This window comes from Channa argus, chromosome 19, assembly GCF_033026475.1.
Source record: "Channa argus isolate prfri chromosome 19, Channa argus male v1.0, whole genome shotgun sequence".
NCBI lineage: Eukaryota > Metazoa > Chordata > Actinopteri > Anabantiformes > Channidae > Channa > Channa argus.
The window spans coordinates 20,556,469-20,578,649 of NC_090215.1; the positions used below are offsets into that span (position 1 = coordinate 20,556,469).

The 22,181-nt window shown below is 39.0% G+C and overlaps 1 protein-coding gene across 8 annotated transcripts in view; it reads left to right on the forward strand.

The window, feature by feature from the left end:
• LOC137104360 (protein NLRC3-like) overlaps positions 1-22,181 on the forward strand; it is a 111,968-nt gene that overhangs the window by 60,621 nt on the left and 29,166 nt on the right. For 3 of the 8 annotated variants that reach the window (XM_067485388.1, XM_067485389.1, XM_067485390.1), the window contains exons 14-19: positions 15,869-16,042; positions 16,919-17,092; positions 17,461-17,634; positions 18,200-18,376; positions 18,848-19,024; positions 19,807-19,983. In XM_067485388.1, coding sequence (XP_067341489.1) covers positions 15,869-16,042; positions 16,919-17,092; positions 17,461-17,634; positions 18,200-18,376; positions 18,848-19,024; positions 19,807-19,983 — 1,053 coding nt within the window. Of the gene's footprint in view, positions 1-3,325; positions 3,601-6,075; positions 6,211-8,233; positions 8,309-9,376; positions 9,497-10,508; positions 10,745-10,941; positions 12,758-14,049; positions 14,227-15,868; positions 16,043-16,918; positions 17,093-17,460; positions 17,635-18,199; positions 18,377-18,847; positions 19,025-19,806; positions 19,984-22,181 lie in introns of those variants that run through there. The other 5 variants (XM_067485393.1, XM_067485391.1, XM_067485392.1 and 2 more) reach the window with 5 other exon arrangements.

Here is a 22,181-nt window from a genome sequence, read left to right on the forward strand (position 1 = left end):
ATCCTTAAAAAGTCATTAAAAGACCTGCAGCAACCCTGAATTATACATTTTGATCAGCTTTTCGCTCACAAACAAAAAAAGTATTTTTATTTCTTGGTAAAACCATCAGAATTTTACATATTCACCATTTTATATATTCTGTCATAACAGATTTATTAACTGTGCACTGTCAGAAACTCACTATGAAGTCGTAGCTTCAGCTCTGAAGTGAAACCCCTCCCATCTTAGAGAACTGGACCTGCAGGATTCAAGAGTGAAGCTGCTGTCTGCTGAACTGGAGAGCCCACACTGTAAACTAGAGACTCTGAGGTCAGTGTTTTGTGTTTGTGAATCATAAACATGTCACAGCATCCTCCCTTCTATCCTCCCCTTCCCTCCTGCTCTCTCTCTCTCTCTCCCTGGTTGTTTTCTTTCTCCCAGAGCACCTGGACTGCAGCGGCGGTCACACCTGCAAGCAATCACTCATCCTAATGACAGCAGTTCATATACCGGTCTCCTCCACGCCACAAGTTGCCACATCGTCGCAGTAACCTCCTTGGTACTCGTGTACATTAGGCTCTTGGTAAAACCCGTTAGTTAGTAACAGCTAACCTGCTCTTTGTCTCCCTGCCCTCAGATCCTCCGGCCGCCCTGCTGTGTTCAGCGATCCCCTCGGCTCCTCGTCTCCACGGCTACTTCTCCCGCGGTCACCATTCAACCTCCACCTGTGACTCGCCGCCCAATCGCTCCCCCCCGCACAAGGCATCAAGCTCCTTGGACCAGCCTCTCCGTTCTCCGGACATCACCTCCCGGCAGCGCTCCCCTTTTCCCCCGACCAAATCCACTGTACCTTCCCCTAAATAAACATTCACGCCCTCCTAACCGCCTGGTTCCGTCTCTCTTTCTGGGTCCGCAAAACATTAAATACACATCAAAGTGTGACAAAACAGCTCCCAAAACCAGTTGTTCAGTGTATCACTGTAAATACCTCAACAATTTTTAATATTCACTTTGTTTTGCTTGACTCTTTCTTGAAAATTACAAACCAAACACGAGAATTTTTTTGTGTGTGCCCAAAAACCTCTTATATCCTCTACTGTAATATAATATAGACATTCACCTCAAAATATGTCACAAAAGTTATGTTTTATTCTTTGTTCAGATTGTGTTGCAGCAGTTTGTCAAAGATCAGTTGTGATTTTCTGGTCTCAGTTCTGAAGTCATGAAATTTGATGTCAATACGAAAGTCATGAAATTTGATGTCAATACGAAATGAACCAAAGCACATGACTGAATTTATGACATTTCTTTAAAATGTCAACGTCAACGTCTCAGTTCTGCTGAAGAAAACCACATCAGTAAACATCAGTACGGAGACACTGAGGAAAAGTAGGACATACAAACTGATCTTACAGTCAGTAGGTCCAGTGGGCTTTACTTTGTTTTATGTGTCTACTCAGTGTTTGTGCTATATTGAACAATCATAATTACAGAATGAACATTTAAATACATCAAAGTAATTTTGTCTAAAGATCAACAACTATTTAAGATTTTAAGTCCTTACAAGACGTGAAATCTCATTTTTATTCCTGAAAGAATAAATTATGAGAGAATGATGATGAGAGGACTTTGATAAGTGAAGAGGATTTGACATTTACTGATGATGTTGAACTTCGAATCTCCACATGAGTCTTTAGGTCAGAGTCTTATTACTGTACATGTGTTTGGTATCAGCAGTGGTAGAAGAAGAACTCGAAACCTTTTCTTAAATGGCTCTGTAGAAATCGTAAACTGAAATCAAAACTTCCACTTAACACAAACATTGACTTTTTTATGAAAAGAACTTTGCCCCATGACTGATATAATAGTACAGTTTATTACAGTTTGTTACAGTTTATTACAGTTTATTGCTCCATTTTGGGTAAAATATCAAACACATTTGTTTTTTACTCTGAACCAAGATCATGATTTTCTTTTTATTCTTATACAATATATTTCTACCTTTTATTATTAATTTGAACTTCCATGTTTCTTTTTCAAAGACAGAACAAACAGTTTGATCAACTTCAGTGTTTGTAAAAAAGAAAGTGAGTCTCCAGCCGAAGTTTCTGTCTCCAACACAGAAAAAGAAGTGTTCAGTGTAGAACTAAAGAATAATTTAAAGCAGCTGTGACTGTACAGAGAACTTGTCAGGATAGTGAGATGGAAAAGAGGGAACAGACAAGCAGCTGAAAATGAACAAGCACATTTCTACTGATTAACATATTTAGTTCAGACCGTGATAAACACACAGGTAAACTCACCTGTGAGGGGGCGGAGCTACTGAGCATGTGATCCAGGTACATGAGAACAAGGAGGAAACACTGAAGGTGTTCAGTCAGTGTGTTCAGCCTCTTAGAGTGATCAGTGAAGAAGGAGGAAAAGTGAAGACTGACACAGTGTGAGTCAGTTTGTCCTTGTGGACAGTAGAGGACACAACACACACAGGAAAGACATGTTTGCACCAAACTGTATCTGTGAAGTTTTCCACAGTGTTTTTTGTATTTTTGAGGTTTTTGTGATTATAGTGTTAAACTTACACTCTGCACTTGGTTAAGTTAGAGACATGTTGTCTCCAGTTTACAAGAGAACAATTTGACATTTTATTCAGTTTGTTCATTAGCCTTTAACCCCTGTTCTTCTCTAACTTTAACCAAAGTGTTTTTTGTTGCCTAAACAACAACGCACAAGATTCTGGAGTTGAACTCAGATGATGTGTCAGTTGTGTCTTTGTACAACATCGACCCCAAACCCACATTGTTTCATGTTGTTTTTCTCTTCATTCAGCCTCTGACTATGTTCTGTAAGATGTTTAGTTACATAGAAATGTTATTTTAAATCAGATAAATGTAGTGCAGGAAAAAGTAGCTTCAGTATTTCCTTCTGAATATTTTGAAATCTAATATTACATGAGATCAAGAAAATGAACTAAAAGATGTACTTCAGTGCAGTACTTATATATACTAGTAATATGTTGTTTTCAAACTCTGGTTAATAAATCTACTGGATACTAAAGTGATAAAATGTGTAAACAGGTGGAGGATGAGTGCAGATTTGATGCTAAAACCCAGTCAGGTTTCTTTAGGTTGGTTTAACTCAGTCATGTTTCCTGATGAGAGGTGATTATATGAAGCAGAGTTTTTACAGAGACATTCAGGGAGCAGGAAGCTGTGAAACTACTTTACACAGTCTAACAACAAGTGCAGGACTTTGTTTCACTTTTGTCAGTGTGGAATGAAACCTGACAGGTTCAGTCTGTAGCCTGCAGCAGTTTACAGCTTAAAGACCAGAGAGAAACTTCCTGTTGAAGCTCAGAAACAACTCACAGTTTAGGATTAAATCTGAAGGAAAAGACCAAAGAAGGACTTATTGTGCTTCATTTACTGATCTGAGAGAAGTTCAGAGACACATCCTGTTCACAATCTGATCCAAAGTGAGAATCAAACACACACAGGTAAAGTCACCTGAGAGGGGGCAGGGCCACACTGAACACTTGATCCAGGTACATGAGAGCAGGGAGGGAACACAACCTCCATTTAGAGTGAACAGAGCAGAAGGAGGAAAAGTGAAGACTGAGGCAGGGTAAGTGTCCGATATTCTTATTATTTTACTGTCAAAGTCAGTTTGTCCCTGAGGACAATAGAGGACACAACACACACTGTCCACTGCTGTTTATATGAAGAGACTTTGGAAAAAAACAAGGAAATAGAAAATGTGTATGTTTCCTTTAAATGACAAATTTTGTTTTTACACCATTGTTGTGAAGAAATTGGTAGGTTCCTGACAATTTCAAAGGTCTGTGTGAGGGTTAAGACTTTGTTTTAGTTCTTAATAGTTGGTGTTAATATAAGGATTATTTCAAGAGTCTCTTCACCAGTATAATAATACATGACTGTGTGTGTGTGTGTGTGTGTGTGTGTGTGTTGTCTTTTTAGGTGTGAACAAACCTGTTTGTCCTGAGTGTGTGTGTGTATCTTAGTGTCTTCTGCTATTAAGAAATCACTGTTGGTTGTTTATAGAGGAATCAGTGCCACCTGTTGATCCCCCTGCTGTCTCCCCATTGATTGGGAGGAGAGCTGATGAAGGAGTTGATTCTCTTTTGGTTGGAGGTTAGAGGTAACACTAGTCTGCTGTGTGAGTGAGACTTCAGCATAAAGAGACTGAATGTTTGAGGATGATTTGATGGACTTAATGAATGTTCTCCTTTTTTAGCATTGTTACAATGTGGCCACACAGCATTTTATATAGTCTGCTGTGTTTGGGGGATGTAGGTATAGGTTTGGTTTTATCGTGCAGATATAATTATTTTAAAGTAACAAGATTAAAATGAATGATTTAATATTTTGGTGTAACTATTTGATGTTTGTGTTTGTGTATCAGTAGTTGCGTCACTGTTTCCTGCTGTTTCTGTGTGTCAGGTTTTTGTGAAGTTAGTCCGCTCGGCCTTGTTTGGACAGTAGATGAGTGCTTCTTGTAAGAGTGGTGTAACAGTTTAGTTTTCTCGATGATTTTTCAGTTTAGTTTAGTTTTTTCGATTGTTAATTGTTTCTGTCTTGTGTTATTTGCCACTTCCCTGTCCTAACCTGTTCCGAGTAATCAGTAGCCTTAATTCCCTCTGTGATTGACATTTTATATATTTCACTGGTTGTATTCACGAGTAGATTGAAGTGCTGTGTGTTTCTTATAAATCGTGACTTTGTTGTGTAGTGGTTTGTCTAAATCATCACGTGTGTGTGTATTTCTTCATCAGACAGGCTTATTGGAGGCTTTTGGAGAATATGATGAGCTGCATGGGACTGTGACTAGGGTTTTAATTGTTATTGTTATTATTGTTATTTAATATATTAAATATTGTGAATTTAAGTTTTGTGTTTGTAAATGATTTAGTGTTTAGTGTGGAAGCTACAAATGCTACATTAGCATAATGCCATTTTTTTTTTTAAATATGATTTTAAAAGTGCTAATCATTTCCAGTATTTATCTTTTTGTGCAAATATGTAATTTACCACAGCTGGAAATTGCTGGAAAAGCTTGAAAAGGTGACTGAACCCTGGAAATGATACTGTGTCTATAATTATACTGCAGTATAAAATGTCCCTCTAACTTTTCTCCAATTAGAGATAAAAATTCTCTTCAAATATATTTGAACTAATAAAGAGAAATCGCTCCAATTGTTTTGGACGTGTGATTATACTGTGTTTTAGTCTGATGTCCTTACTTTCATTCAAATCAAACTTTTTAATATTTGAACTTTTCTTTTAAAGACTCTTTCTGGAATATTTAATTACAAGGAATTCAACTTTATTTATATTGCCCCAATTCACAACAAAGTCATAGAATAAAGTCAAGACTATAAAGACGTATAGAACCAGAACCAGGCTCAGGGTGGGCAACAACAAAACACCTGGCAGGTTGGTAGGACCTATAGCTACACACTGGAGAAACACACAGCTCCAAAGCCAGGGACACCTGCAGAAAGGGACAGAGAGAGGGGAGACAGATAGGGACAAAGACACAAAGAAGAGGAGAGTGACCAATATTTTCTAATAAATTTATCTTTATATTTGCTAAATTTTATATTCATAAATGTAAATTTACTAATAACCCAAGTGAAGTGTGAGACATCCAACATTCTTCTTACTGTCAATGTCTCTGAGTCTGTAGAGGACACAACACACACTGTCCACTGCTGTTTATACAAAGAGACTCAGAGAAAAGGAGGAACTTATACCGTGTGTGTTACTTCCTGGTTATTGAGCTCTGCTCCTGTTAGTATGATATGAACTTACTGATGATATATGTAATGTTTGATCAAGATGTAATGATCTTTGTGATTATACTGCAGGCAAATACCACCATTTCTACTAAAATCCTTTTTAATTCAACCTGTTGATCATGAAAACATCATGTTAATGCTGATAATACATACAGACAGACTCATGAGAAGAAGCCGCTAAAACAGAAACTGTTCTTAGAAATTAATTTCTGTTGATCGACAGTAAGAAAGCAGTGGTGCAGTAAAATCTGTGTGCTTCTTCCTTTTTGGTCATTTCCCAGAGGTGACATCCAGAAGATGGAGGAAGAGGAGGACAGAACAGAGTCTGCAGGATCCAGCTGTCTGTCTATGAAGAGTGACCGGTCCATAGACAATCCTCCAGTCTTTAGAAATGGACCTGGACCCTCAGACACAAAGTAAGAGACTGAAGATGACTCAGTGAGCAGGAAGACAAACTTCTGCTCTGTTTTATCAGTTGCTCTTCACTGTTACCAACAACAGACATTTCAGTAGAGATGATGATCAGGAGGAGTTTATGTCTCCAACTTAAAGCTGTAGCGGTTTTCTCTCTCTGCAGATGGAAGCTGGTGGACAGACACAGTGACAGGACAGGACATGTCAGGGTAGAAAGTTGTTGTTGCTTCTCTGTAGTTTAACACAGTGACTCTTTGGTTCACCACCAAAAATGTGCTGTCAGCTTCTTTGTCCTCTGTTGTTTTAGTCGTCAGCACATATGTAATAAACCCTGGAGTCAGGTCACCATGAAGGAGGAACCAGAGGATTCAGCTGAACTAAAGTGATAAAAATATGACCAAAAAACACCACTTTTACTCTCAGCATGAATTTTAGACAGGATTTAGGCTTTAGACCCACTCATTTAACTGATCGGGTTAAAATTTCAACTCAACTTTATCTATTTATAAAGCGCCAATTCACAACAAAGTCATCTCAAGACACTTTACAGAATAATGTCAAGATTATAAAGATGTATAGAGAGAACCCAACAATTCCCCCTTGAACAAGCCATAGGCAACAGTGGAGAGGAAAAACTCCCTTTAACGGAAGAAACCTCCAGCAGAACCAGGCTCAGGGTGGACGGCCATTTACCTTGACAGGTTGGGGTGAGTGGAAAGTGGAAAGAGAGAAAAGAAAAAGAGCAACAAAACATTATACAGGTTGGTAGGACCAGTAGCTGCACGCTGGAAACACACAGCTTCAAAGCCAGGGACACCTGCAGGAAGGGACAGAGAGAGGGAGAAAAAGAAGGAGAAAGACAACTACGGGAGAGAGAAGATACAAAATTAATAGCATGCAGTGGTGACAAATGTATAGATAAAAAGAGGAGGGGAGCTCAATGCACTTGTGGGAGTCCCCCAACACTCTAAACCTATAGCATTTTAGTAGGAGCCAGTTCTAAACCTATAGCAGAAGGTGTGGCGATTATTACATTATGAGCAATTATACTATAAGCTTTATCAAAGAGGAAGGTATTGAGCCTAGACTTAAAAGTAGAGATGGTGTCTGCTTCCGGAATCTGGATTGGAAGCTGGTTCCAAAGAAGAGGGGCTTGATAGCTAAAGGCTCTGCCTCCCATTCTACTTTTGCAAACTCTGTAGGCCTGTATCCCTGAAGTGTTACCATGGTTACCAGGTTGTCTACATAAAGATTCACTCTCTTCAGTGTAACTCACCTAAATCATTAGTACTGCAACTGGTTAGTTTCCAATGTCCCACAGTGAGTTAAATGGAGCTGAGTTCAGCGACTGTGTTTAAAAGATTGTAGTATAAATAAACCTGTGTCTGGAAGGTCCAGTTACTGCAGAATCAGTTTCCAGGACAAAATCTAAATAATTAAGACAAAAGAAAACTATAATCAACTCTGTGAAAAGAATTTTTAAAGTAAGAGTCAGGGGATGGAGACATTTCCTAGTGTTTAAATGTCTCAGTATGTGTAAATCTGCTTAGAGCAGCTTATCCTCAAAAACCAAGACAGTTCAAGAAGGAGAGGGAGCCAACCAACATGACAATGATCCCAGACACACAGTTAATGGAGTGAAATTACAGATGATAAAACACAGTGACTGTCATGAACAGGCCTCCACAGAGTGCAGACTTTAAAATCATCGAGTAAGTATGGGATCATCTGGACCGAAAAAGACATAAAAGACACCCTATACACTCACTGGCCACTTCATTAAGTACACATGTACCTGTATCTAATCTAATCCAACACAGCAACTCTGCCAAAAATTCTACTTTTATAACGTTATAATTAGTTTTGTTTTTTATTTTTTTATTTAAACTTAGAAGGGTGATAATTATACTATGTGTTTATTACTGAGGTCATAGTGGGTGGAGGAGTTGTACTGCAGGGCATTATAAGAAGAGGTGGTTCTAATGTTTTTGGATACCCTGTTTAAAATGAATACATTGCTTTCAGGCAGCCTGAGCCCTCCACTGCAACAACTGCAGCCCAGTTTCTGTAGCAGTTACAGTGTCTATGATGATGATTTAGGTGAGTTAATTTAAGAACAACATGAATGCATGAATAACCTTAGGAATTATAGGTAGTCTATTGGTGGAGTTATTGAAATTACTACTTTACATGTACATTTACATTTACATTTACATTACTCAGAAAAAGCTGAGTCATAGTATTTGGGCACAAAAATCTCAGAGACATGATGTCCAATCATATCGTTTTTCTAGATGGCATACGTCTGGCCTCCAGTACTACTGCAAGGAACCTTGGAGTTATTTTTGATCAAGATTTGTCCTGTAACTCACATATAAAACAAATCTCTAGAACAGCCTTCTTCTACCTACGGAACATTGCCAAAATTAGGAGCATCCTGTCTCAAATTGATGCTGAAAAACTGGTCCATGCATTTGTTACCTCTAGGTTGGACTACTGTAATTCCCTACTTTCAGGATGCCCCAGTAACTAAAGAGCCTGCAATTAATCCAAAATGCTGCAGCAAGAGTGCTGACTGGAACTAGCAAGAGAGATCATATTTCACCTTCACTAGCTTCTCTCCATTGGCTTCCCATTAAATCTAGAATAGAATTTAAAACCCGGTTTCTTACATATAAAGTTCTGAATGTTCAGGCTCCATCATATATAGAAGACCTCATAGCACCATATTATCCCAGTAGACCACTTCGCTCTCAGAATGCAGGCCTACTTGTGGTTCCCAGAATTTCCAAAGGTAGAATGGGAGGCAGAGCCTTTAGCTATCAAGCTCCTCTCCTTTGGAACCAGCTCCCAGTTCAGATTCTGGAAGCAGACACCCTCTGTACTTTTAAGTCTAGGCTTAAAACCCTCCTCTTTGGTAAAGCTGATACTTAGTTAAAGTTATGCTGCTATAGGCTTAGACTGCTGGGGGATGTTGAATTGAAAGTTGAATTGAATGTGTTTGCACCATCACAGCAGTTTATAATGTTTTGGCCTGGAACATGAATTTACACTAAGTCTGAATCAGATACAAACACTCAAGAGAAAAGAAAAAGTTTAAGTGATCAGCAAAAAATCTGAACTACAGTTTAAATCAAATGTGAGGAAAAAACATGTTTGTGTTTGCAGAGGTCAAAACCACAGACAGAGAGCAGAGCCAGCAGGATCCAGCTGTTTGTCTATGAAGAGGGACTGGTCCAAAGATGAACCTGCAAACTTCAGTCCCGAACCAGGACCCTCAGACACAAAGTAAGAAAACAGCTTTACTGAGTCAGTTACTGTAGTACCTTCAATTCTGTGAACCTGCTGGTGAAGCCTTTCTTTAACAAACCCAAGGTTTCGCTCAGTCTCTTTTTCCTGAGTGTGAAGAATCTGTCAGTCTCATTCATACAATACTTTTCATATCATACCAATTTTCTAAAGTTTGCTTAGGGAGTTCAACTTAACAACTATTATTTCATTAATTAATACTTTGCTTTTATATATACGTGTATATTTATGATTGTACATTCTTAATGTAATAAATAAATGTTAGCTTTATAAACAAGTTTCAAATGATTTATTAATTATTGCATGTACTTATTATATTTTATTACCTGGTAATGGAGATTCTTAAAGCTCTTACAACAGTGATAATAATAAAATCGTTTAAAAACAACTGAAATTTTGTAAGATAAAAGAAATATAAATGGACTACCAACTGAAATCAAGACATATTTAATCAATACAATGTCTTATAAATATTTTTTAATCAAATAAAAAACCTCCACCTTTTAATCTCTTATATACAACTGATCACATGACTTGTGCAGAGCCCTGAGGGTGTGACATCATGTAAAATCTATAATAATGACACACATTTCCTGTACTTTATTAGCTTGGTATTATTTCAGAGCAGGATATGTTTCAGCAGGTTCCAGTGTGATGTTAGAAATGTCAGATCAAGGTCCTCATGTTTATAAGGTTATATTTTTAACTTTTCCTGTGAAAACTTGCTGTTGAACTTTGTGTGGATTGTGTCAAACCAACTACCTCTGACCTCTCTGATGCATTTCTAATTAATTGGCAGCTTTCAGTCCACTCTGAGCCATGTCTGAGGTTTGTGTATAATGAAATGACACACATCTGCTGAACATTTAGTAGTTACATGTCGAACTTCAAAGGACTGATGTCTGAAAAACAAAACAGTTCTGTAAGAACAAACTGTCAAAATTCATGTTAAAGCTCAGCTGCCCAGATTGAGTTTTCTTCATGTCCACAGAAACAGGAAGAGGAGTCATGTTTCTGTGCAGGAGCAGCTGTCCTGCTGTGCTTTGTGTCAGAACGTCCTGAAGGATCCAGTCTCTACCAGCTGTGGACACTGGTTCTGCAGACACTGCATCAGCTCATACTGGGACCAGTCTGGTTCATCAGGAGACTCCTCCTGTCCCCAATGTGGAAAAAGATCCAGAACAAGACCTGGACTGCAGACAGTCAGCCAGACCAGAACTGTGCAAAGTAAGACTGAACATCTGCTGATGTTTCTGAAAACTCACAGTGTTTGTTTGGATTAGTCATGTAGCACATTTTTTTGTGTGTTATTATAAATATCAGATTCTTAAACATCTTTGTGTTTGTCTTTGTGGTCTTTTTGATAACACAATGAACAAACCAGATACAGTTTCTTCATTTTCACAAAGTTCTTCTTCTTTCAGCAGATGTTGGTCTGCAGGAGGTTTTAGATGAACATAAGATCAGTCTGAGGAGGAGATGTGAATGTGTAACTGAAGGAAGTGATGAAACAGGAAGTGGAACCCTCCTCAACAGGATCTACACTGAGCTCTACATCACAGAGGGACAGAGTGAAGAGGTTAATACCCAACATGAGGTGAGGCAGCTTGAGACAGCTTCCAAGATGAAGACCCTCCATGACACTCCAATCAAGGTCCACGACATCTTTAAAGTCTTACCTGACCAACAGAGACACATCAGAGTGGTTCTGACCCACGGCGTCGCTGGTGCTGGAAAAACCTTCTCAGTGCAGAAGTTCAGTCTGGACTGGGCAGAGGGCTTGGAAAACCAAGATGTCAGTGTCCTGGTTCTGCTCTCGTTCAGGGAGCTGAACTTGATCAAAGATGAGCAGTACAGTCTTCTCACGCTGCTCCATGTTTTCCATCCAACATTACAGAAGGTCACAGCAGAGCAGCTGGCTGTCTGTAAACTTTTGTTCATCTTTGACGGCCTGGATGAAAGCAGACTTTCACTGGATTTCAACAACAGTGAGGTTGTGTCTGATGTCACACAGAAGTCATCAGTCGACGTGCTGTTGACAAACCTCATCAAGGGGAATCTGCTTCCCTCGGTTCTGGTCTGGATAACTTCCAGACCTGCAGCAGCCAATCAGATCCCTCCTACATGTGTCGACAGGGTAACAGAAGTACAAAGCTTCACTGACGCCCAGAAGGACGAGTACTTCAGGAGGAGGTTCAGTGATGAAGAGCTGTCCAGCAGAATCATCTCCCACATCAAGACATCCAGGAGCCTCCACATCATGTGTCACATCCCAGTCTTCTGCTGGATCACTGCTACAGTTGTGGAGCACATGTTGACCAGAGAGCAGAGAGGAGAGCTGCCCAAGACCCTGACTGACATGTACTCACACTTCCTGCTGGTTCAGACCAAGAGGAAGAAGAACAAGTATGATGAGGGACATGAGACTAGTCCACAGGAGCTGACGGAGGCTGACAGGGAAGTTCTTGTTAAGCTGGGGAGGCTGGCGTTTGAACATCTGGAGAAAGGAAACATCATGTTCTACCAAGAAGACCTGGAGCAGTGTGGTCTTGGTGTCACAGAGGCCTTGGTGTACTCAGGAGTTTGTACAGAGATCTTCAAAAGAGAGAGTGTGATCTTCCAGAAAACAGTCTACTGCTTTGTTCATCTGAGCATCCAGGAGTTTCTGGCTGCAGTTTACTTCTTCCACTGTTACAACAACAGAAAGAAAAAGGTACTGGAGGACTTCCTGGGGAAATACTATAAACGCAGAAACTTAAATACAAGTTATGATTTATGTCTACATGAATTTCTAAATGGAGTCATGGAGAAATCCCTCCAAAGTCAAAATGGCCACCTGGACCTGTTTGTCCGCTTCCTTTATGGCCTCTCTCTGGAGTCCAAACAGAGACTCTTAGGAGGTCTGCTGGGTCAGACAGACAACAGTCCAGAAATCATCCAGAGAGTCATCAACAACTTAAAGGAGATGAACAGTGATAAAATCTCTCCTGACCGATGCATCAACATCTTCCACTGTCTGATGGAGATGAAGGACCACTCAGTACATCAGGAGATCCAAGAGTTCCTGAAGTCAAAGAACAGATCAGAGAAGAGACTTTCTGAGATCCAATGCTCAGCTCTGGCCTACATGCTGCAGATGTCAGAGGAGGTTCTGGATGAGTTGGACCTGAAGAACTACAAGACATCAAAGGAGGGACGACGTAGACTGATCCCAGTTGTGAGGAACTGCAGAAAGGCTCAGTAAGTCCAGATGTGATCAAACACACTTAAAACACATAAAAGATGTTGGAACAACAAGTCAAAATGATCTGTACTGTAAACTAAAGACATTTGGGTTTAAGATGTTAAAGTTTTGTCAATAAGTCAAAGTGGCAGCAACATATTTAACATATTTAACTGTAGCAGCAGCTTTTGTTTCCAAAATGAATAATAACTTGTATAAAACGCTAGAGAAACAGAGCCAGTGGTAAATTGTCACACAGCTTACTGAGATAAATTCTAACCTGGGATCATGGGGGACGTTAACTGGTCATGAGGAGCTGGGCTGCAGGCTGCTGACATGACGCTGTGTTGTCTGGTAGAAAATGTTGGATCAGATTTACAGATGGACTTTATTTGGATCAACTGAGCACATGTTGGAAGTGTTGGCTGATTCATTAAAGGAACAGATCATAATCTGTTGTCACTTGATGAAGAAATGGTGTTTGTGGAAGTGTTGGAAATAAACTCTTTCTCTGCTTTTTACTGATGATGCAGCAGGATGAATCCTCACGTGTTTAGGGCTTTATTATCTGCTCACATGGAGCTAAAAGCTCAGAGTTTCACAGTGGAGATGGACAGTGACTCAAAGCACACTGTGAAAGACACCCAAGACTTTTTCAAGGCTCCACAGTTGACTGTTGTGTAATGGCCAAGTCAGTCATCTGACCTGAATCCAGTTAAACTTGGATTTGACCAGCTAATGGCCAAACTGAAGGCAAAGCCCCCCAAAACCAAGCTGCAGTAAAGGTCTTGCAGAGCATCACCAGGGAAGAAACCAAATGAACTTTATTGTTCTTAATATTTGTGAGCCACTAAAATTGGGGGTCTGTGAATAAGAGTGTGTGTAGTTCCTCCACTGTTCATCTAATGTTTTGGAACAAAGCCTTAAATCAAAGCTGACAGTCTCCACTAAAAGCACATTTTGATGGACTCACTCCAAATCCACTGTGGTGGGACAGAGAACCAGAACCATGAAATCTGTGTCCCTGTTCAGATACTTGTGGACCTGACTGTGTGTGTGTGTGTGTGTGTGCGTTTTGCTTTGTGTCTCCATAATGTAGAAAAGTGTTACAGAGGATGAGTTCAGATCATTTAGCTGCTGCCTCCATCTCATTCTGCTTTGTGATCAAAATAAAGAAAATATAAACTTTATAATAGATCTAGGTTATGCTACATATAATGTGTAAAATGTAGATATAATAACAAAAACAGTAAAAGGTTTTATTATACAAAAAAAGAAAAATATTATTTCTCATTATCTGTGATCACAGACTTTCTTACTGTGGACTCTCAGAGACTCACTGTCAAGTTGTGGCTTCAGCTCTGATGTCCAGCCCCTCCCATCTGAGAAAACTGGACCTGAGTGAAAACTGGGACCTGAAGGATTCGGGAGTGAAGCTGATTTGTTCTGGACTGAAGAATCCAAACTGTGTCCTGGAGAGTCTGAGGTCAGTTTTCCATCTTAAATCCATAAGTGAATGTTCAGTTTTGGTTTGGTTCATTAGTTTCTAAGTTTGTCTGAGCACAAATGTGAAAACCATTTCCTCAGGTCAAATCCCTCAACACTATGTGGGACTTTAAGTTGAGTCCACATAGAAAAGTGAAATAAGTCCAGACTGGCTGATGGGAGATGTCTCCATGTTTGCAGACTGTACTTGAAGGAAAGTGGTGCTGAGGAGGAACAGGCTGACAGTCTGATTGGGCCTTGGACTAGTATCTTGTACCTTGTTATACTAGTATCTTGTACCTTGTTATGCAGAATCTTTTCCCACTGTGATGTTGTGGAGATGGTGAAAGAGCTCAGTTCTTTGCAAATTTGTATTTTTCACCTTGATGACAGACTTGTCAAAGTGCTGAGCCACGAGCCATGTTTGATTGTAGAGACTGAGCCTTTGAGCCAATCCTGATCCCCTCACCTGTTACCAATGAAGCTGCTCATTCTGGAATCATCCACAACCGTCAGACTTTTCTTCACTTTTCACTCTTATTTTGTCTTTTCTCAATGAGCTTCAATTTACAAAATACAGTGAAAAATCTTTTCTTTGTCCTTTTGTCAAATAAATCAAAGTTCAAGTTAATGAACAAATCACAGATTGGAGTTTTTATTGCAGTTTGAAATAAGTTTATGGAAATAAGGTTTGTAAATGAGAAACAGTCAAATAGTTTTGGCTGAATGTCGTCTCAGTATGAATCAGAGCTACAGGGAACCTTTGTAGCAGCTCTTTAAATTCCACTGCTGAGGATATGATCAGGAGTTTGGTGGTTTGGTCGCTTTGAACTTGGAATGAACCAGTTAATGGTGAATTTTATTGTAATTGTTCACAATTTACCTGCTGGTTTTATGTTAAAGGACATTAAAAAGTTACATTTGGAAAACTTTGAAAATGATTTATGCACTTATCTGCTTTAAAAGGAGCAGACATGTTTGTACAGAAAGGTACTAGGTTCCATTTAGGATCAGAGAAGAGAACATCCAACATCTGATCCAGTTAGAAAGAGGATTCAGGAGGAAGCTGAACTCAGTCTGGTACTTTATTTCACAACAAATCATGTTTTAATGCTCATTTTAGATATTCAACCTTTGACTAACCACCATAAGTTCTTTCAATCCAACATGTATAATACGAGCTCAGCAACATGATTTGTGAGGCTTTTATCTGGAAATGTTTTTCACATTTCAATGCCCTTTGTTAAGCTACTGATAATCTGATGCTTTTATGAGACCAAGACCTTTTTACTTGATCAGTCCTGGGGCACAAAGCACTAACCCCAGTAAAAGTGGTCAGTTCTTTAAAGTTTGAGCCATTTCACTAATGAATCAAAGTATTGTAGGAAGTTTTTAGTCTGTCAGATGTGATTTGATGTTTGTCTGATAATTCCAGAGGTGAGTGAGGTGAGCAGCATGTTCTGAATCCATGCTGACATGAATAGGTGTATGAATGTTGTGCTGACATTTGGATGATGTCTGTAGAAGTCTGAAATTCTGATGATTCCACAATAACACAAGGACAAAGTCACTCTAACACCATTGATTAGGACAAATCTGATTGTTACTAATGATTTGATCCACATCTTTGATTCTTTATTCAGATTGATGGACTGCAATTTGTCAGAGATCAGCTGTGATTCTCTGGTCTCAGCTCTGAAGTCCAACCCCTCCCATCTGAGAGAACTGGACCTCAGTGAAAACAACTTGCAGGATTCAGGAGTGAAGCTGCTGTGTGGTTTTCTGGAGAGTCCACACTGTAGACTGGAGACTCTGAGGTCAGACTCCATGTTTTATTTATGTACTGAGATTAATATGATGTGAAAGTTGTGGTGACACTAAACTACAGACAGCTTCATGTTTCTGAGGTCAAATCACATTCAAACTGTTCAGTGGTTGAAAGTAAGTTTTGAAAGTGTCGACTCTTATGGTAAAGTAGAAAAATCTGATGTAAAAATGTGAAAAAGACATTTGATTGTCAGACTTAGAATTGAATACACTTGTATAAAGCAGCAAAAGAGAATCAGCTTGGAGCAAATAGAAGGAGGAGAGAAGAATCAGCAGGTTAAGAACAGGACACACAGCACTAAATAGTTGACTGAAGCTAATGAAGAAGCATCCAACTGCCAACTGTGTCAAGAAGCAGAGACAGTTGATCCTGTTTGATTTGAGTGGAACCTTCAGAACTCAAACACTCATATTTTTACTAATGTTTCTCAATAAACTATAATATGTTTAGTTACTTGTGACATTTAAATACATATTTATCACAACAATAATAATATTTGTTTAAATTTAGGATGTAACAATGACTAATGGTGTTTTTGTCTTTGTTTTTAATTATTTGATCTTTTATGACAATGAAACAAAAATGTTAATTATAAAATGTAACTGTTCTAATGTCTTTTTCACATCTATCACAGTCAGTTTGATGAGAAATCTAATGAAAAGTGAGTGAGGTGAGCAGCTTGTTCTGAATCAGTGCTGACATGAATAGGTGTATGAATGTTGTGCTGACATTTGGATGATGTCTGTAAAGGCTGAAATTCTGATGATCCACAATAACACAAGGACAAAGTCACTCTAACACCATTGATGAGGACAAATCTGATTGTTACTAATGATTTGATCCACATCTTTGATTCTTTATTCAGATTGGAGAACTGCAGTTTTTCAGAGATCAGCTGTGATTCTCTGGTCTCAGCTCTGAAGTCCAACCCCTCCCATCTGAGACAACTGGACCTGAGTAAAAACAACCTGCAGGATTCAGGAGTGAAGCTGCTGTGTGGTTTTCTGGAGAGTCCACACTGTAGACTGGAGACTCTGAGGTCAGTTCACTGACTGATACTGTTGGAGATTTTTCACTCTATCCTTAGTCAACAACTGTAGTTAATTTAAAATCAACTTTAAATTTTTTTAGTTTTATCATCAGATTAAGATGATTGCATTTTGTAGCCATATGAGATTTAAAGTTTTTCTGATAATTCCAGAGGTGAGTGAGGTGAGCAGCATGTTCTGAATCAGTGCTGACATGAATAGGTGTATGAATGTTGTGCTGACATTTGGATGATGTCTGTAAAGGCTGAAATTCTGATGATCCACAATAACACAAGGACAAAGTCACTCTAACACCATTGATTAGGACAAATCTGATTGTTACTAATGATTTGATCCACATCTTTGATTCTTTATTCAGATTGAGTGACAGCAGTTTGTCAGAGATCAGCTGTGATTCTCTGGTCTCAGCTCTGAAGTCCAACCCCTCCCATCTGAGAGAACTGGACCTGGGCTGGAACAAGCTGCAGGATTCAGGAGTGAAGCTGCTGTGTGGTTTTCTGGAGAGTCCACACTGTAGACTGGAGACTCTGAGGTCAGACACCATGTTTTAGTTGTGTGCAGAGATTAATATGATGTGAAAGTTGTGGTGACACTAAACTACAGACAGTCTGATTGTAAAGTAGAAAAATCCGATGTAAAAATGTGAAAATGACATTTGATTGTCAGACTTAGAATTGAAGACACTTGTATAAAGCAGCAAAAGAGAATCAGCTTGGAGCAAATAGAAGGAGGAGAGAAGAATCAGCAGGTTAAGAACAGGACACACAGCACTAAATAGTTGACTGAAGCTAATGAAGAAGCATCCAACTGCCAACTGTGTCAAGAAGCAGAGACAGTTGATCCTGTTTCTGACAGTTTATCACAGTCAGTTTGAGAACAAATTTAATGAAATGTGAGTGAGGTGAGCAGCATGTTCTGAATCAGTGCTGACATGAATAGGTGTATGAATGTTGTGCTGACATTTGGATGATGTCTGTAGAAGTCTGAAATTCTGATGATCCACAATAACACAAGGACAAAGTCACTCTAACACCATTGATTAGGACAAATCTGATTGTTACTAATGATTTGATCCACATCTTTGATTCTTTATGCAGATTGAGTCGCTGTTGTTTGTCAGAGATCAGCTGTGATTCTCTGGTCTCAGCTCTGAAGTCCAACCCCTCCCATCTGAGAGACCTGAACCTGTGTGAAAACGAGAACCTGCAGGATTCAGGAGTGAAGCTGCTGTGTGGTTTTCTGGAGAGTCCACACTGTAGACTGGAGACTCTGAGGTTAGTTCACTGACTGATACTGTTAAGTCTTTATTCCTCAAAATCAATTAACTAAACTCAAAAGTTTCATTTTATTTGTATTTTCTCATTATATATCATGTCATATTGGACTAAAACTAATCTATTTGTTTAGTGATAGTTATTTCAGTGAGTTAACTGAAATAAAACCTTCAGAACTCTTGTTAAGTTTCAATTAATATTTTTGGCAAAAATCTATTGACATAAACTCAATGAAGATAAAACATTATTTCTTTCTTTTCAATTCATATCAGTGAGCTGTAGTCATTAATGTTCATATAAATAAAACACATGAATAGGTGTATGAATGTTGTGCTGACATTTGGATGATGTCTGTAGAGGCTGAAATTCTGATGATCCACAAAACCACAAGGACAAAGTCACTCTAACACCATTGATTAGGACAAATCTGATTACTAATGATTTGATCCACATCTTTGATTCTTTATTCAGATTGAGTTGCTGCAGTTTGTCAGAGATCAGCTGTGATTCTCTGGTCTCAGCTCTGAAGTCCAACCCCTCCCATCTGAGACAACTGGACCTTGGCTGGAACAACAACCTGCAGGATTCAGGAGTGAAGCTGCTGTGTGGTTTTCTGGAGAGTCTACACTGTAAACTGGAGACTCTGAGGTCAGACACCATTTTAATTAAAGTCACAATTACCTGAAGCTAATGCAGAAGCATCCAACTTCCAACTGTGTCAAGAAGCAGAGACAGTTGATCCTGTTTGATTTGAGTGGAATAAATGTAGAGAGGAGCAGCAGAGTGGGATTGGAAGGTGCAGAGAAAAGGAAAGATATCCTCCAAACATTCCACACCTACTATCAAGTGCAACAGGAGATGATTGACAGCTTTAGATCATATGGTAAATAGTTTGCTCCGTCCTCCATCAGAGTAGATACTAAAGCATGTGTGAAGACATGTGAGAAACACATGAGAGAGCAGGGAGGTCAAATGTGTGTGAGGACGACCAAAGTGTTGCTGCAGACAAACTGGATCTTTTTCCAATCACTACATTGTCTGATCACATGAAGCCAAATTCAGGTGAATGACAGCAGATGTGCTGCGAGATCCACTATAGTGACATTTTAAATGTGTGAGGACAAAGTTCCTCCTCTCTGTCTCTGTGCAGTGTTTGAAGACAGACACAGAAAAACCTTAGTTTGAAGGTTTGATCATTAAGAGCAGACAAGAAGTTGAAGTTTGTGTTTAGCAGAGTTTAGACACTAACATTTCACTGTCTGTCTTCACAAAGACAACATGGAATGTCCACATGAAGAAGAAAGACAGAAATATATTGTTGAAGAATCCTGAGAGAAAATCCTGATCTTAGCTCTGATCAGATGATGAAACATTGATGGTTTCAAACAGGAACTTTGTTTCTAAACTTACATCTTTGATTCTTTATTCAGATTGATGAACTGCAGTCTGTCAGAGATCAGCTGTGATTCTCTGGTCTCAGCTCTGAAGTCCAACCCCTTCCATCTGAGAAAACTGGACCTGAGCTACAACTACAAGCTGCAGGATTCAGGAGTGAAGCTGCTCTGTGGTTTTCTGGAGAGTCCACACTGTAGACTGGAGACTCTGAGGTCAGTTCACTGACTGATACTGTTGGAGATTTTATGTCATATATTGTCACTGTATAATTAGTGTTTTCTCACCATCAAACTGAAATTATTTCTTCAGGTTGAGGTAATTTCAGTGAGTTCAAATCAATGAGTCAGAAGTTTATTTTTATAACACATTCCAAACTGAATAAAGATTCTATTAATTGCATTAGTTAACAACTGTAGTTAATTAAAATCAAAATTTTTCTTATTTTATCAACATATTAAAATTATTGTGATGTGATGTGATGTTTGTCTGATAATTCCAGAGGTGAGTGAGGTGAGCAGCATGTTCTGAATCAGTGCTGACATGAATAGGTGTATGAATGTTGTGCTGACATTTGGATGATGTCTGTAAAGGCTGAAATTCTGATGATCCACAATAACACAAGGACAAAGTCACTCTAACACCATTGATTAGGACAAATCTGATTGTTACTAATGATTTGATCCACATCTTTGATTCTTTATTCAGATTGAGTCGCTGTAGTTTGTCAGAGATCAGCTGTGATTCTCTGGTCTCAGCTCTGAAGTCCAACCCCTCCCATCTGAGAGAACTGGACCTGCGTGAAAACAACCTTCAGGATTCAGCAGTGAAGCTTCTGTCTGATCTTGTGAAGAGTCCACACTGTAGACTGGAGACTCTGAGGTCAGTAGAGGGTTGGAGTCAGTCCATGCTGCTTTCAGCAGTATTGTACTAAACCCAGTTCGTATCAAAGCAAAGATCCAGTTTTTCCTGTAAAGCTCCAACCTTCTCAGTGGCTCCTTGTGAGTTTAAGTGGCCTCATGTTGCTACAAAGTCATTGAGAACAAATTTAAACGTTTTTCCCATAAACTGAGAAGATGAAGTGTTTTCAGGAAATGTAGAACTGAAGCTTTAGCGTAGAGGAAGACCTCAGTGAGAACAGCATGGGAGGAGACGCTCTGATGGTTGGGGTCTTCAGGCTGTTGCTGCTACTTAGCTCAGCTCATACGGTGTCTCACCCAGAACAGCACGAGGTTCAGGACTGAAGATGAGTTTGGTGCAGGGACAAAAAGAAATGGACAAACTGTTCACACAGAACATTTAGCTTCATGAGACTAATGTAAATTAGTGACCTACCTGACGTTTTCACTCTCTGAGGTGAGCAGGCTGATGACTACTAAGTAAAAGTGAGACTGTAAAGCTCAGGTTGATCCCACAGTTTTCTGACTAAGCCATTAATCAGGCTCATTGATACAGAATCAGTTAAAGTTTCCTTCCAGTCCAAAGTCTGTTCTTCTTCACTTTGTCGTCCTGTGTTTCCTGGTCTAATGATGTTTGTGCAGTTTGCTGCTATAAAGGACGTTTCACTGAACTCAGCTGGAAACTTAAGGACATTTTGTGGAAGCTTATCTCCGTCTGAGCAGCTTACAGACTCAGAGACAGTGAGGACGGTCGTCATGGTGAAGGAGGAGACATCTGGTTCTGAGCAGTTAAACTGTGAAAATGAACAATATTTACAGAAACAGTGATTCACAATTTTTCAATAAGAAGAGAAAAAAGTGTCATTTGTTCTAACAAATACAACACAGTGTATTATTCAATGTCTTTTTAACTGTTTAATGTTTGACTCTTTTCAGTCTGTGTTCAGGTTGACAGAACTCTGACATTGTCCTACAGATATTTCATTCAGAGTCCTCACATTGTCCTTCACCTGTTGGTTTTGTCTCTGTGTTAAACAGAACAGTTCATTAAACAGAATTGTTAAAGTTGTGACTGTGTTTGTTCCTACAGGGACGACTGGGGTCAACTATATATTCCAGAAACTGTGAGTATTGACAGTTTCTCCTATTCATGAAACTATAATTATAAAGTCTGATCTTTAAATCTACATATTCTCATTGCATTACAAAGATATTTACATATTTACAAATATACCTTAAAATTCTATATAACCCAACATTACTGTCAAAGTACAACTTATTTCATATATTGATCTGCAGCCTACTATTAAAGAAGGTAATGGTGCACGTGCAATACTACAAAACTCAGAAAACCTGGAATATTAGTACATATTGAGAGAGCAGTTAAGGCTGGGTGATGTGGACAACAATTTATATGCCAGTATTTTTAGGCTGAATATCACTACACGATACATATACATATCCCTCTGTACCTGTAATTAAATGAGTTAAATGTTCAGTTGTAAGACAAAGCC